The sequence below is a fragment of the Melanostigma gelatinosum genome (genome assembly GCF_949748355.1).
Source record: "Melanostigma gelatinosum genome assembly, chromosome: 12".
Lineage (NCBI taxonomy): Eukaryota > Metazoa > Chordata > Actinopteri > Perciformes > Zoarcidae > Melanostigma > Melanostigma gelatinosum.
This window is the reverse complement of record NC_136645.1, coordinates 17,689,752-17,705,886: the sequence shown is the minus strand read 5'-3', so window position 1 is coordinate 17,705,886 and position 16,135 is coordinate 17,689,752. Positions and strand designations below refer to the sequence as shown.

Here is a 16,135-nt window from a genome sequence, read left to right as displayed (position 1 = left end):
TGGATCGCTCTTTTCCTGACACACGATTATTTACACATCTCAAGGCTGAACTGATTAAGCCAAGGATGATGAAGATCCCTGTGTTGCACAGTGAACTGTTTTTATAAAACTTTCCTCTGTGTAAGACCACTTTCATCTCCACGGTAAATGTTCACCTCCCTGTAAATACAAGATCACACAGCAATTACTCAACTGCTGAGTTAAATCTCAACAACCCCCACACAGACTTCAAAAAAGGTGTTTTGGCTTGTTTTGTGGCGAGACTGCTCATGTTCACCAAGTCTTAACAGCTTAATTGATGATGTTTTAAAGACGCGCTGTTCCCTTTCACACACAGACTGCGTAACAGTTGTGAAGGTAAGCATGCAGAGTATGCAGCACCTGAGCCAACAGAAACCTAAACTAGCAATTAAGCGCCAAACTCTAAATTCTCGTGGTATGGGGTAATCATTTGATTTACCGAGGAAGGGTTATAGATGAATGATGAATGTGTTTTCACAATGTGTCAGACTGGGTCGAGTCGACACTTGTTTGCCCTCGGGGCGTTACCGTGTTTGTGTTTTTTTTCCTCCTCATAAACAACATAGTGATGAGATTTTGCAAGTTGGCTTGCAATATGCAATCCATGGTGAAAAAAATAAATGCAAGATGAACTGCAAACAAAGAAAAAAAAGTTTGAAAAGTGAATTAAAAAAAAAAGTCCTTTTCCCCTAAAGGAGAAAACCATTCAAGTAAGGTCGACCATTTAGTGTCAGTAAATATCCACATCTGGCTCCTGTAGCCAGAAACAATAGAAACCGGTTTTGTTCCTCATATCTGTGACATCATACTGCACCAATGCACTGCTCCATAAAGATCTTGAGGAGATGTGAAAAGGTGGCCTCATATGCTGCATTGACGTCCTCGGGATGTCTGTTATTCATTAGTTTACGTTCACCTTTTAGTCTTCATGTGAACATTCTGAAATACATTGTGGGTTCACAGCAGTAGACAGATGTGTGTAAAGGGAAACGCAAAAGCTTGAATTCACTCTCGGACGCAACTCGGTGCGTTACAGACGTGGAGCGCTCAAACACTCAGGTCCACTGTGATTATGCAGAATGGAAAACTCTAACTTGCTGAGATTTGCCAGCAAGGCACAGCAGGAATAATGCTTGTTCATGTTTGAGAATGAAATTATGTTTCGAAGAAGATATCATATTGGTGGCTTTTTATTTTAAAACTGCTTTTTGCTTGAGTCAGTATTTAAACTTAATATGTAACTGACTTCAGGAGGACAAATTTGTATGATTCAACTGATGGAAGCCTTTGATCAAATATATCTTCCTCTACAGGCGCTTCATTATATAACAATCATGCTAGCAGACAACTCATTTCATCATCAACTTTTAACTGACTTCCTCCTCCAGAGGAATAACTCACATTCACCGTCAGGGAAGGAGGGAAGCACGTGTCACGTGTTGACCAAACTTCCCTCCAGTCACTTCCAACTGCTCAGAGTTTCAGCAGAAGTGGCAAATGGTCTGCGCTGGCATTCAAAACATCTGTGCAGCTAGTGTGCTACTGGTGGCAAGGCCCCAGAGACCTGCCTGGCTCTTTTGAACTTCAGATCCACGTACACCGCACTTATTGGAATGGCATGTAGCTGCTATTCTGAAGGGGGATCCTCCGCCATACGCCTTTGATGTCCACCACTGTGTCCAAAGCAGGCGAGCCATTCTCTCTGCTCTCTGTTTCCCATTTAGACAAGAGACTTTTCTATTCTGGAGAGGGAGTTTTGAAGTGAAGCAGACAAAGAACAGATTTACATGGTTTAGACCAGCTATGCTGTGCCTGGAGTAAGAAGGGCTGTATACTGGGAACCACTCGTTAACAGAGCATAATGAAGTACCAGTCTGGTGTATTTCATTCGAACAGATAGGAGCAACTTCATGTGTATTTACGACTAATTCAGGCATTTGATCTCATCGGATATTTGTGAGATAATTATTGAGAACATAGGGATTTAAGTGAAATATGAACTTGGTTGTATCACTCATCAGTGGTGGTGAGTTACTTCATCCTGATCACTGTCTGCTGCCAGTTACTCTATTGGCAATAATAAGCTGCCACTCAGCCAGACTTCCTCACTGTGCTTTCTGGCACACATGGGCATCAGATGGGCACGTTGGAGTTATATCTCAGCTGAAGTAAGTTCAGGACCTGAGTTTACCAACCCTCTCATTACTCCGAGGACTCCTGACACCCAGAGCTTTGTAATAAATTAAGGGTGACCTGTTGGTTTTCTTTGGTTTGATTTCAACACATTTAAAACACGGAACAATTGAATATAGAAACCATGTGATGCAGGAAAAAAAACATTGTAAGTTGATTTATGTTGCAGAGTGATGCTTTGGATCTGCTGCTGTTCCACTGCCATGGTCCTGCTGGCGTAAAGCGCCATTTGGCAACAAGGATTAGGCATGCGCACAGCCAAATGACCAACATGTGTTTAATACGGTTTTACGCGAGCTGTTATGACACTGACAATTAATTCACGACACTAATGAGATCGTGGTAGCCATCGTCAGCAACATTATTGTTCCACTTGAGCCCAAACTGAATGTATCGACTTCAAAAGGTGAGAAATGACATTAGATGCCCGCTCGTCTCCACGCCTCGGGGCTCAGTGAACTGTCACCCATGCTGGAGCGGCAGCATCCCCGCTTGGTGCATAATTTGACACAGCGACCTGTCCTTTTGAGTCGGGCAATAAAAAAGTCTCACGAGGGCTAATCACATTACGCGCCATTTGTCTCGCGCAAGTGAAGTGTTGCAGCACCTTCCGTTGGAGCGTTTTAATCAAAGGCCGAGACAAGGCTGCCGCCGCACACATGTCCACGGGAGACGCAGACCTCCTGTAAAGCGCCCCCGGGGTGTCTTCCTCTCTGCGCGACGACGCGCCTGTGCGCCCAGCGCGCCTCCGGGGGACCACCATGGATACTTGGAGTCGTTTCAGGGAGTCCTTATTGTGCCTGTGAAATGACTTTTCTCTGTATGATGAAGTGACATGGCTTTTGTCTTTTGTCTGTTGAAATGGGGAGACTTTATGAAATCTGCATTGAGATATTGGGCTTTTAAAGACAAGCCAAATCGTGTCATGTTGGTCGTGTGACTATATAAAGGACTCAAATGCGTCTCAACTGCAGTGGTAAAAGTAGCATAATACACTTTTTGGTTCCGATCCGCCATAATACACCAGCGCGAGGAGGACTGGTTGAAGGGGGACGAAAGAGTTAACCGGGGGGGGGGGGGGGGGGGGGGGGGGGGCCTGGTCAGGGGCGTATGGTATAAAACCACCTCAAGAGCGCGCATCAAGAACAGCGCGTGTTTTAGAAAGCCCTAGTTTGATACGGTTTGACTTCGTTTCCTCCGAAAGGACTCGTTAGAGACTCACGCCAGCCCGGGTCTTCATTTCGGTGGGCTTACGACCCGCAGCATAATGGACGAAGACTGTTTTTGAGGTGGGACAGAACTCCATCGCGAAGTCTGAACTGGGAAGATATAACTTTGAACTACCTGTGCTCATTTCTCCAGAGGTAGTCTCGTCGAAGAACTTTCGGAGACCCCAGAATGTGGACACAACAAGAAGTGCGTTAAGCGGCTGAATTGGAAGTGAGGAAAAGAGAAGCGTGAGGCTGAGAATGTGGCGGGGACACCGCGGGGCAACTGGGCTGAAAGTTTCCTGAGCTTGGAGATTTGACGAGGGCGCAACAAGAGGGGGGAAGCGTCAATGCTGCGCGCTGGATCAGCCTGCAGTCGGCAGTGCTCTGTGTGCATTGGCAGATCAGCACATCAACTCATGTCATATTTGGCTCAAAACTAAACTGGATGAAAAATCAGCCAGAGGATCAATCTTAATTTAGGACACCGTTTATAACGAACTCCCCCCACTGGATCCAACTCAATATCCAGCACTTTTTTTTCTCCTCCAAATTATTCCACCATCCCACCTCCGATCCTTTTCCCTTCATTTTTGCAACGCTGATTCCCGAAGTGGCTCCGAAGTGGTGTTGCGGCTCCTCGTCCCCGGCGGATCCGGAGATCGGAGTCTCTGCACCGGGAGGAGGTGGAGTCGGAGCTCCGGCTACACCGCTGGCTCCCAAGGGCGGCCGCGTCAAAAGGATGGTGCGACTGGCGGCGGAACTGCTGCTGCTCCTCGGACTTCTTCTCCTCACCTTGCACATCACGGTACTGCGGAGCAGTCCGCTGCCCCAGGGCAATGAAACTCTGGGCCTGGATCAGGACACAGCCCTTACAGAGGTGAGTTAGCAAATCTGCCAGGAAGTAGGAGCAAGTTGTACATTCTTTTCTTGGGGGGGGGGTTCAGATGGTTTGACAAAATGCTAATGGCCAGGTAAAATAAACCCTCAGTAGGCTACCCCGGGAGTCTTTTGGGCTTGTTGACACACACACACACGGATGTGGTCTCCAGGGTGTCCCCCGGGAATAGCAGGGAGCCAGTAGAGAAATGGAAGATGAGGCAGGGTCAGAGATCACCCCCCCCCCCCCCCCCTGCACCAAACGCACTTCTCTATTGTTGGGGGTTCAGTTCTAGCTGCAGGCACTTCTCTGTCATCATGGGCTCATCATCACTGTCACCCAAGCTTTCAGTTGATGAGGCTGAGGGTCAGAGCTGAACCCCTGAAGAGTCCGGCATCCAACTGACCCTCAGCGCCCTTCTCCAGATCAAGCCTCAGGCACAACCTGTTTTGTTTGATGGAGCACCATACTCATAGAAGTGGAAGAATACTAATAAAACAATATGCAGTTCTGAAATCTTTTGACATTGATGGTCAAAATACAGTCTTTAAAAGACGCCTTTCTGGCTTGTGCTCCTGTTTAGAACGTGCCTTGGCACAATTTCACGAGGGGAGACGTTCGTCAACATGACACCATTTAAGACCGGCTCGACTGTTTAACTGCACTGCCCATTTTAACATCAGCATCAAGCACGCAGACTCCAGGAGAGCCTCAGCCTTCAGACAGGTCTGGGATCAACAGGCTGTTAGAGAGTGTTACGCATCCTTCAGCTGCTTTTTCTTGTATATTTAGCATGCTACTGAAATACTTTCGTCGTGTCCCAGTGATAAACGGCTATTTATGCCCACTGGAATGGCGTCCCTTCGTAAAGTCTTTTTTCGGGCTGGGGGGGGGGGGGGGAAACGAATGGAAAGAATCTTTACTTCAACAGAGGATGGTGAGGGTCATTTGCAAAGCTGAAGAAATATTACAGTAATTTATCGAATATTTGTCACACAGCCAAATGTTGGATTGGACGAACAGGATGAGGACCAGGAGAGAGTTTCTCCCGAGGAATTGCCCCACAAAGTCCTAAACACATGCCACCTCTTCCAACCCAAGCATGCCTTTTGTCACTAGTCCAGATTTGCATCGAGATTCTGGCGTGTGATGAAAGAGCCCGACATGCCACTCGTGCCCCACCTCGAGAAAAGGGCTGAGAATGGTTTTTCTTTTTTGCTCATGAATGTTCCGGAAATGCTTCACCGGTCCGCCACTGAAGACGTTGATGTCATCGGTCGGCCGGGCTTGTCACGGCCCAGGGGGTGTATTGTCAGTCCAAAGTGTCATATTTAAAATGCCATTCACAGAAACACAAATGACAGGATGCGGATCCATGCACCTGTCGTGGAGAGAGAAGATGCTTTGGTCCAAGGCACATTATCACCACTGACCCATGAATGCAGACTCATCCACCGTGGGGGCGTACATTAGTGTGATATTATCTTAAAAAACTGTATTTGTCAGTTAAGAACATGGTCTTCTACCCTTGAGCCTTTTTTCTTTGTCTTTTATTTTGAAGAAGTCTTGTCTAAGCGAATCACTGTTGAGCTCCTTCATGTACCGTCTCAGTTTGATCCTGTAAATAAACACACACGTAAGCCCAGTGTGAGGCGTGTGTGACAGGGGAAGGATAGTGTTCTCTTCCACCTACAGAAGTGTGGTGCTGAAAAGCATCTGGCACAATGTGCACTGCCTTCATTTCCTGCCAGCCTCCCTGGGGGGAGGACCCCTGAGTTGCTCCCAATTGAAAATGGAGTCATGCCCCTTTAAGCAGCCCTCACAAAGTGAAAAGGGGGGAAGCGGGAAAATAGACGAGGAGATACTGTGAGGAGGGAGGAGAGGGGGTGGCTTGTGTGTGCAAGTGTTTATTCATGGCTTTTGAGAGTGGGGGGGGGGTGACATCCTGGGAGGCCCCAGATGAACCGAGGAATGGTGTGTCACTTTTGATCTCCAAATTAAAGCGCGTTCCTTGTTGAGGAAGATCTCAGATGAGTGATAAGGACTGTAAAGCAGCCCGCCATCAAAGGGGAACACTGCTGATTTTTTTCTCTTTTTACATTTAAATGATTTACTCCTGTGCACTGCTGCATCCTGGGACGTATTGGAGAAAAATGGGAAAACAGCATGTTTTTCTTATTATGTTGTGTTGAAAAGCTCCACTGAGAGCCACTTGGAAACGACAGAGAGGTGTTTATGTCGACATTATCAGGAATGTCCACAACTGACACACAGTTCAATTCCTCTCAGATGACTTGTTCCCATGTTGTGCATTATTTCCAATATTTTCAACTCTACTTCACACCGCTGAGCTCCCTGTTTCTGTCCAACTGATGGACTGTTTTCAGCAAAACAAATCTCACTCTTCAGCTCAAGGCTATCATCGACGGCATTACATTTAAGGCTGCCAATGCTTTGTACACATTCCGGCGGCATCTATGGTCTAAAGTTCAACACTGAGCAGCTCCAATAATGAAGCGATGTCGCTCCTGGACAGATAAAAGGTGGAAAAGCAATCTGGGAAATTGAAAATGACAGCTGATTGCAAATAATTTAAACATGAAACCGGTTGTTACGGGTGGTTACAGTAGTAGTGGTTTGGTTGCAAATGATTGCCACCAGTATTATTCAAACATGCAGCACTTCTTCAATAATCACGACATATTTCTGCTTAAAAACACTTAGCAGCAATTCTCCCATATGGAGCATTCTTACCAAACACTCCGCCATATAATCCCTCCAAAACCATAACCGCATTCGAGCTAAACTACCAATATTTGCCCATAAACCGACTCTCCCCTACTGAGTGAAACACCATCACAAGTGTTGCCCTGGGATTCATCACAATGTTTTTAAATGTGACGTTAAATAATCCAAATTTGTGTCAGGATTAGATAATCTGCCTGCCATGTGTCATACATCGTAATGTGACACAGCAGAAGATTCAGACAGGATTAGATAACGAAGGATTCATCTGACTGCAAACACTGTGACTGTATACCAGCCAACAGTTTGTGCATTCTGAAACATTTGTGGTCGGCATCTGCTTTCTTTCAACAGACCGATTCATGGAGAAAGCAGTAAGTCACAACTCATTGGCAGTTATTATCTGTGTCTTCATCAGCAGCCAGAGTCATTTTGGGATGAATTTCCTCAAATGGCAGGTGCTGTGAATGAAAACACCTCGCAGTCGACTCGTACGATGGGAAAACAAAGGAACGTGTCCGTCTTCAGTGGCTGTGAAATGTGCGGTAGCTGGGAATCTTCTGGCAGCAGATTTAAATGAATGTTTGTAGTGTCAGTATCAGGAAACAGAGCAACTTGTGTGGTCTGCAGTTGAATACTAATAGCCATAAAAACATAATCTACGCGGGAGATTAAACACTGCTGTTTACGTTATTTACACATGTGTGTATGTATTTACATTGCGATTGAACCTGTGAGCGTCGTGTTGGGCCCGCTCCCTCGGTGGAGCTCAATTACAGCCACTTCTGAAGGCTGGGAACTTGAAAGACTGGGTTATCACGTGTGCATCTCAAAGCCCAAGTGCTTGTGAAAGAGGGCCAAGAGGGCCCTGTGATGGTCACATAAGGGTCGATGCACAAACCGTGCTGTTGAAATGACCTTTTTTCTGTGTTGAGATCTCAGCTAGAATTGTTCGGTTATGGAAACGACTTTCGTGGTTTTAATTGGAATCCGCTTTTCCAGAATTGTTTTTCCTCACATTGTATGATTTTGAACATAAATTCTCTTTTTATTTGGTGGCTACAGATAAAAAGGCACCGCCATCTTCACTCCCTCCCGAAAATGATGGGCAACAGCATAATCATTGTAATTCCAGCAGTAACTCACATGTAGATATGTGTCGTGAAAGTTGTTGAAATGCATCACATTGACTCAATGTGTGAATCTGTCCATCTCGTGAATTAAGACGAATAATGCTTTATGTCCACCTCTGCGGTTGAATTTAAGTTACATGTACACACATTTATAATCCTCCCCCCCCCCCCTTGCTGTGCAGCAGCATTTACAGCGTCTGGAGTGCACGTTGGCCGGACACAAACAGCTCCACTGAGGGCTTTTACGGCCGCCACAATGTGGCTGAGCTGACAGGTTGTCTGTGACTGGCCACCGCAACCGTGCAGCACTGCTGCCGTATTCTCAGGCCTCAGCCCGGCCACAAAAACACTAGGGAGGACGAAATGGGACATGAAAAAAGGAAACGAGCCCCATGATTGATTGCTTTCTTTGATCTTATTTTCTACCACCTCAGAATGCTTGATTGCCGACTACTTATGGCTGTCTGTCCAATTGAGATATAATTGTTCTTTCTGTGCATACCTGACAGGGGACATATGTCCTCAACTGTCCTTTTGGGATGAATTTACAACCCCCCCCCCCGTCAGACGACCAAATGTTTTTCTGTCGTCAAGAAGGCAGATGTAATTATTTTGCAACGTTTGCTTAGGTTTCTCAGTATAGCCCCACCGCAGGAACCCCATCAGTCTTACGCGCTCTTTTCTCCCAGCCAGCACCCGGACAATGCTAAAAATGTCCACATCATATAACTACGGTACAGCAGCAGCGTGCTCGGTTAAAAAAGGGATAAATATACAGTCCTGCTGTGACACTGGCTCTGAGTGCATGCTCTGAGACGGATCATATTTTGGTGGATGCAGACAAGACGCACAGAACTCAGTGTTGTGTTTGTCCCACTGCTTCAGTGGCTCCGTCTTTCTGGGCTCCCGAGAAGTCGAGAGTCCACTGTCCACAGGATTTATGACAGAGGTCGCGGCCTCATGAACCTCTGTCAACATCAATCTAATGTTGCTGAGTGTGCAGACTCTGTGGATGCCAAGTGACAGGGCCCTTAGTCTGAAACGTTCACACCAAAGGGAATCAAATCTGCAAGCATTCTAATAGTTGATGGCGTAAATGCACAAACAACAATAATATATTATGTTCCTTTCTCTCCTCTGCAGAACAATATAAATGCAAAAAGCAGCTCTGCCCAACCGGCTCCTGAAGACCGGAGGTCAGGTCCGGAGCAGCGGTTGGCCCACCGGCCTGCCACCCTCCCCTGGGCACAAGGCAGCAACGTACGCAGGGATGGCCCTGGAGCTTTCCTCCTGGATCTGCACAACTTCCCCGACCTCTCCAAAGCTGACATCAATGGACAGAATCCCAATATACAGGTGACCATGTGTGTCTGCGAACCTGCTAGTGCGCTTTGATGCTTTAACTCTCTTGTAAGACATGGCTACCCAACCACACAGGACAGGAAGAGCAAACAGGACGAAGGAGAATAGTTTGGTGCACATCACTACCCCCTTTTTCCTGCCGCTCCCTCCTTCCCTCTCCCCCTGTCCCCTTTTCACACTGCCTGGCTCGTAGTGAAGCTCAGGATGGACACTGAGGCCTCACGTCCATCATAACGGTAGCTGAAAGGCAGACGCTAACCAGCAATGCCTTACTGCAGGGAAACAGACGGCAGCTTATGTAAATGTGTGGCAAGCCCTTGCCCGTAAGTACCTCGGCGGTGCAGATGGCCGAGCAACCGCTGCCATGTTTAAATCATTCTCCTGTCTAATCCAGCGAGGGGGTCTTTTCATATCTGAGAGCATCGCCGCTAAATCCGAGCACGGACAAAGTGTATTAACATCTCAAGATGTGGGAAGAGAGCCGAGCAACCGATTGAGCAAGGGCGTGAGGCTGTGGGAGGAGGAGGAGGAGGGGGGGGTGTCTTTGATCCTGGGATTCATCTGGCTTTCATGGTCTGGAGGAGGCTGAGTAGCCCTTTGAACTTTGTGTTTAGGTGCAGAGAGCCCAAGAGGTGGGAGGGTGACTGTGGGGCAGGGTGGTGGTCCCCCCTCATCTGGGAGGCACATGTGTTAGGACAGAAAGGGGGAGGGGTTAATATTGTGTGTGTGGGGAGGGGGGGATCTGAAAGTGTCACCCCCGAGGCCCCCGATTGACCCGTTGTGTCCCAAAATGCTACATACAAGTGTCTTGAAAAAGCACGTTAAATGGACTTCTGTTCTTGAATTCAGGTGACCATTGAAGTGGTGGATGGACTAGAGAGCCACGAGCCAGAGAAAGGCCTCCGTAAGGAGAGCAAACCCAACTGGGCCTCCCCTAACTGGAGAAATTGGTGGCCTCGCTCTTCTTCACCTTCCTCCTCCACCTCCACCACTCGTCAGACGGAGGAGCACGATCGCACCTACGGGAGCAACAGCGAGGACAGCAACTTCCTCAGGCCGCCGGCAGACTGGGACAGGAGAGGAGGCGCCGGGGGAGGAAGCAAAGCTCAAGCTGAATATGGTGAGGAAGACAGGGAGGGTGTGTTGGCAAGGAAACGAGTGCAGAACGCACGTGGCAGAATATTGAGCTGGGTTTATTTGAGCGGCTGGTCTCCAGGGTTTCCACAGATGGCCACAGTCTGATGTGGAATCTGTAATTTACAGATTTAATACGTGCAGTCATCCCAGGCGAGCCTTTGGGAGCCCCTGATTGAAACCGTTAACACTTTTTGTTAATAAGATGGATTCCTCTGTGGTGCGGAGCTCGCTACGTGACAAAGTTTTAACGCCTCGCTCCATCAAAGTTCAGCTGCAGGGATGGAGCCACACCATCTCCACAACACTCCCCCAAAAGCAACCCCACTGATGAATCTGCCGTGGTAGAATTTACACTCACTGTCGTACAGTATGCGTCCGGCCCGAGTTGTGGCATGCCCAAACCAACATGGTCGTACAGGAATGCGTATGCTGGGGAAAAATCATTTCATCCATTTGCACTTGCACGACAGCGGGTAGGGAGGTGATTTTCAAATGTTTCCCAGTCAAACCACAGCCCATGTTGAATGTTTCTGGCTTATCACTGCGGTCAGCTGTCATTTATATGCTATTTCACACCACACAGTTGACAAGAAAACATTTTCCTCATCATTTCTGTCCTGGTTTTAAACCTAATAATCATAACTGGTCAGACAGTGAGGGCCGACCATCACAGGCCAGTGGTAGTACATTCAGTCGTCTCATCTGTGGGCAGGTTATCATCAAGGTTATAAATTCTGAGGTTTTTTTGAGCTACCACCGGCTCTTCGGCCGTAGTAAGCTATGGAAGGGGGGGGGGGGGAGCAGCGCGAGATTGCTGTCCGGCCTGTATGGGGGGGGGGGGTATAGGAAGGTTTGGACCCCGGCCAGAAATACTTCCATCCCAACATGCCCACATTAATTCTCCTCATTGATGGAGTGCTGCTTTCAAGATGTGTGTGTGTGTGTGTGTGTATGTGTTTGCGTGAGGTAGCAATGGTGGTGGTAGAGCCGAGTGTAACTGTTTCCATGTATACCCATTACAGTGATCTGCTCTATGATAATTGGAGTTAAAGAGGATTTCTTGCCATTTCACTTCCTATTTCCAAACCAATGAATCACAGATAGAGCAGCTGCATGGTGTCCAGTGCCAGGGACACTCAGGCAGCTCACAATTTATATTTGCAAATTCCCTGCCGGATCCCCTGTAGCTTTGTTGGAATTATCAAAAACGCTTCCCTGATTCCACTTACTGAACACTGTGCCCTATGCCATGTGCAATATAGTGTGTGCATGTGTGTGTAGACAGGCTTGCGTGGTATTTGCTTCGAGAGCCGAAGTCAAAGAGAACTTTGAGCCCCCCCCCCCACACACACTTATTATTAGTGAGGCATGCTAACAGGCCTGCATCAGAGCTGACGGTCTCTCTCTCTCTGATCCAGACTATATGGACGGAGAGGGGGACTGGAGTAACTGGACAGCGTGCAGCGTCACCTGTGGAAACGGCAACCAGAAGAGGACCAGGTCGTGCGGTTACGCCTGTACAGCCACCGAGTCCAGAACTTGTGATATGCCCAACTGCCCGGGTAAAGTCTTGATTTTGGATAACAGAGAGAAAACCATTCCATCAGTCGTCTTTTATCTTTGATCCACTTTTCACTGTGCATTCATCTCTCTAAAGGTATTGAAGATGCCTTCAAGACGGCAGCTACTGAAGTGAGCCTGTTAGCTGGAACAGATGAGTTCAATGCCACGGAGCTCTTTGGTGTTGGTAAGATTCCACTCTCGTCCTGTCCCTCAGACTATCCCTCATTCAGATATTCATGCACTATCAAAAACAGTTCACCCATCTGGCAGCAGTGTCCCTGCACACACTTAGCATTCCTCATGCTCGGGCTGCGCTCCATTTCTGCGCAGAGATGAAAATGTGCAGCAGGGCAGGAAGACCACAGTGTGCAGCTGCCCAGTCTCTCTTTGTCTGTCTGTTCGTCACACTTTTATCAACACGTCCTCCCACTTTCATCTTCTAACGTTCGGGAGGAAATGCAGCATTTGATGGTGTCTTCATTTCTTCCAGACACGGACAGCTGCGAGCGATGGATGAACTGCAAGAGCGACTTCTTGAAGAAGTACATGACCAAGGTGGCCAACGACCTGCCCAGCTGCCCTTGCTCTTACCCAACCGAGGTGGCGTACAGCACGGCAGACGTGCACGACGCTCTCACGCGCCGAGATTTCCGCTGGAAGGACGCCAGCGGGCCGAAAGAGAAGCTGGAGATCTACAAGCCGACGGCCCGCTACTGCATCCGCTCCATGCTGACGCTGGAGTCCACCACGCTGGCGGCGCAGCACTGCTGCTACAACGACAACATGAAGCTCATCACTCGCGGCAAAGGGGCCGGCACGCCCAACCTCATCAGCACCGAGTTCTCAGCCGACCTGCACTACAAGGTGGACATCCTGCCCTGGATCATCTGCAAAGGAGACTGGAGCCGCTACAACCAGGCCAGGCCGCCAAACAACGGGCAGAAGTGTCCCGACAACCCTCAGGACGAGGACTACTACAAACAGTTTGAAGAAGCGAGAGAATTCTAGACGGCTGTAGTGTGAAAAGGAAAAAAACAACAACAACAAACACACACACTGCTTAAGTATTCAGCTAAACCTCAAAAAAATGGTGCTGAAACCATTTTTTAAATTCTATTTTAGATCAAAGAACTTTTCGGCTCTGAGGAAGAAGACTTACTGCTCTTTGAAGCAAGAGGAATAGAAATCCAAGAGGCAAGATACTTACTTGCTCACAAGGAACTTTTCTTGACTTCACCGAAACAAGGCAAACAACGTTGCTCTGTTTCAAAAAAAATTAAGAAAAAACTTTTTTTAAAATAAAATGTGCCTCTAAAAAAATGATTGAACATGTTGCCAGTAATTGCCTCACCAATACATTACTTGTTCAGATCTGGTCACTAAAGGGAGAACTGAGTTAGTATTCTTAAAAAGGGAAAAGTCTGATTCCAGGAATCTTCGTTTAGATTGTGTCCTCGTTCGTCTCCGTAGATGTTGATGTTTCGGTGAATCTGAGAGGCCTGTGGTAATAGAATAGTGAGATCCTTCGGAATGTGTTGGTGACAGACAACGGGGTGATCTCATTTTCTCCCGTTTTGTCATTCACAATATCCAGGTTCTCCTGTAAGCTCGTGAGTTTATTTAGCATGCACAGTCTTTTTACTTGTACCATTCATTTCCAGCCGTGTCCCTTGTGTCTCTGCGGCAGATCTTTATTATAAAAAGCCTGCATTCTTTTTGTAAAGTATTTATTAAGTTGTAGCTGTGTCTGAGTCGGGTGGCTATGACTGTGGTTTCTGATTCAAATGTGGCTGAATGCTAACTTGAGATTCCTCTCCAGCTCAAACGTTGGCATCCATGTGCATATTCGTGTCTCAAGTTAGGATTAAACCGTGATCGAGTGCAAAGAATGTGAGAATTCAACTGTATATGGAAAGATTTTTGAGATATAAATCTATAAATAAATTTTCAAAAAGGCTATGACTGTGTTGCTAGGAAAAAAAAACAATCTTCCATCAGCTGCTATTCGATTTCTCTCCTGGGAATTCATCTGCGGGAAAAAGGTCTCCTCCAACAGGCTTAAGCCAGTGCACGAGACGTCCATGAGTTCCATCCAGTGTGGCTGATTCAGAGGGCGAGAGGGTAAGGTTCCCTTCAATGCGACTCAAATTCTTTGTCTTTGGCATGCATCCTCACATTCCTGAGTAATTTCTCAGTGTACACATGCACTCTCTCACACACACATACAGACACACACACTTGATGCTGCCTGTCCGCAGCAAGGACCTCTGACCATTCCCTCTCCGCAGAGTGCTGCAGTCATTGTCACACAGAGAAAGCCATTCATGGCGCCCTCATTCCTGCAGTCTTGTGTGCGGCACAGCTGGCCGGGTGCGGGGCTCGTCTGTATAACGCAGCAGGCCCCAGCACGTTCCCCAGCCCTGAGGCGCTACTCGCAACCGCCGAGGTTGCTTCACTATTCACACTAAATTCCTACTCGCGCGTCCTTTGACCCATATTTCTCCCAAACACAGCCTTTTATCAACAACCCACCCTCAAGTCCGCTGTATATCACACGGGATACATTCTTTTAAAGTGTAGACATACCGCTCCCTCTGTACTGTCAGACCCATGGGGTGTAAAGCTCTCTTTTTAAGTCTTCTGTCCCTCTCTTCAGTAAAAGCAGGGGTCCAGGCTAAGATTACAGTACCCGGCATGAACGGTTATCTTGTGGGGGCCGTCTGCTGAACAGGCCATGAAGATCAAAGTGAGGTGTCCGTCTGTATTTTTGAAACATTAGGGCCCAGCTCAAATTGATGACATACCTCCACCACCACCCTCTAGTATCTCTTCCCCAGACAGGCTCCACGTGTCTTGAGAGCAGGCAATTACTCGCATACCCTCCTCACTTTTCATCTCTCATTTCTTCTCCCCTTTCCCTGCAATCACAGTGCAGGATTTTGCACTGTGATTCCTGTGCCAAGTCGTAGGTAGGCCCACAGGTTTAGAGTGTAATTGGTGTGAAAACGTACGAGAGGGCAGACATACTGCAGACGAGAGAACTTGTCTCGGCTGTGGGGCGTCAGCAATGCCTCGCGTCTGTGTTACTATTTCCAGGACTCCACTCTGGCATGTTTCAAAGGATGCAAAGCACCATATTAGTGGTATATTGTCAAGGATCCCAAAGGGCTCATTGAGAATCTCCAAGATATGATTGTTGGTATTTTGCCACTATTTTTGTTATGAGAAGAAAATGCTGTCCAACCTATTTGCGCTGTTTTAGACCGAGTTTGACAGGGCTGGCTCTGGGATGTCTAAGTAGCTCTCCACACAAGCGCCAACTGTGGGAATACGAAAGCAAGAGGATTAGCAAGTAGAAAGCAGTGGAAACTTGGACGAGTTAATGTTGTAATAAATGAAGAGAAAGCTCAGCTGTTTCTGTCAAAATATTTCACATTAAAACAAGTCCAGGTGGTTTGTTGTCCATGCCGGAGCTCTCGGTAGGGCTTCTGTAGGTACACAACCGCGGTGCATGGTGGCAATCAGGCATCTCTTTTGTTTTGTGGTGTGATGCAGATGTGGCAGAGCCATTTTTAGCCTCCCTCCTTCACTTGCTTTCACTCACTCCCTTGCACCGCTACTTTTTTTTGGGTGGTGTAGCACAATGCAGGAAGTGTCTAGGCCGCAATACCGCAGGGCCCTAACTGCACGGCAAGCCTAATTAAAAGGTTTTTTTCTTTGGTATTCTAATCTGGAATAGCTGACCTGGACTGGGAGGTTGCTTATCTAGCGGCTCTCAACCTCCACCCTCAATGTCCTACTGGCAAAACAGGGGTGGGGCCGCTGGCACTCTGCCTGCCATAGGCTCGCATCTTTGGCACAGCAAGTCAGGGGAGGAGTGGGTGGTGTTGGGG

The 16,135-nt window shown here is 47.6% G+C and overlaps 1 protein-coding gene across 1 annotated transcript; it reads left to right on the top strand.

Moving 5' to 3' along the window:
• Positions 1 to 3,380: 3,380 nt before the first annotated feature.
• Positions 3,381 to 14,199, top strand: ism1 (isthmin 1). The gene is made up of 6 exons (XM_079279611.1): positions 3,381 to 4,302; positions 9,324 to 9,536; positions 10,392 to 10,662; positions 12,098 to 12,241; positions 12,337 to 12,426; positions 12,733 to 14,199. Exons 1-6 carry the CDS (start codon positions 4,165 to 4,167, stop codon positions 13,248 to 13,250), a joined length of 1,374 nt encoding a protein of 457 aa, XP_079135737.1. The 5' UTR covers positions 3,381 to 4,164; the 3' UTR covers positions 13,251 to 14,199.
• The last annotated feature ends 1,936 nt before the right edge of the window (positions 14,200 to 16,135 follow it).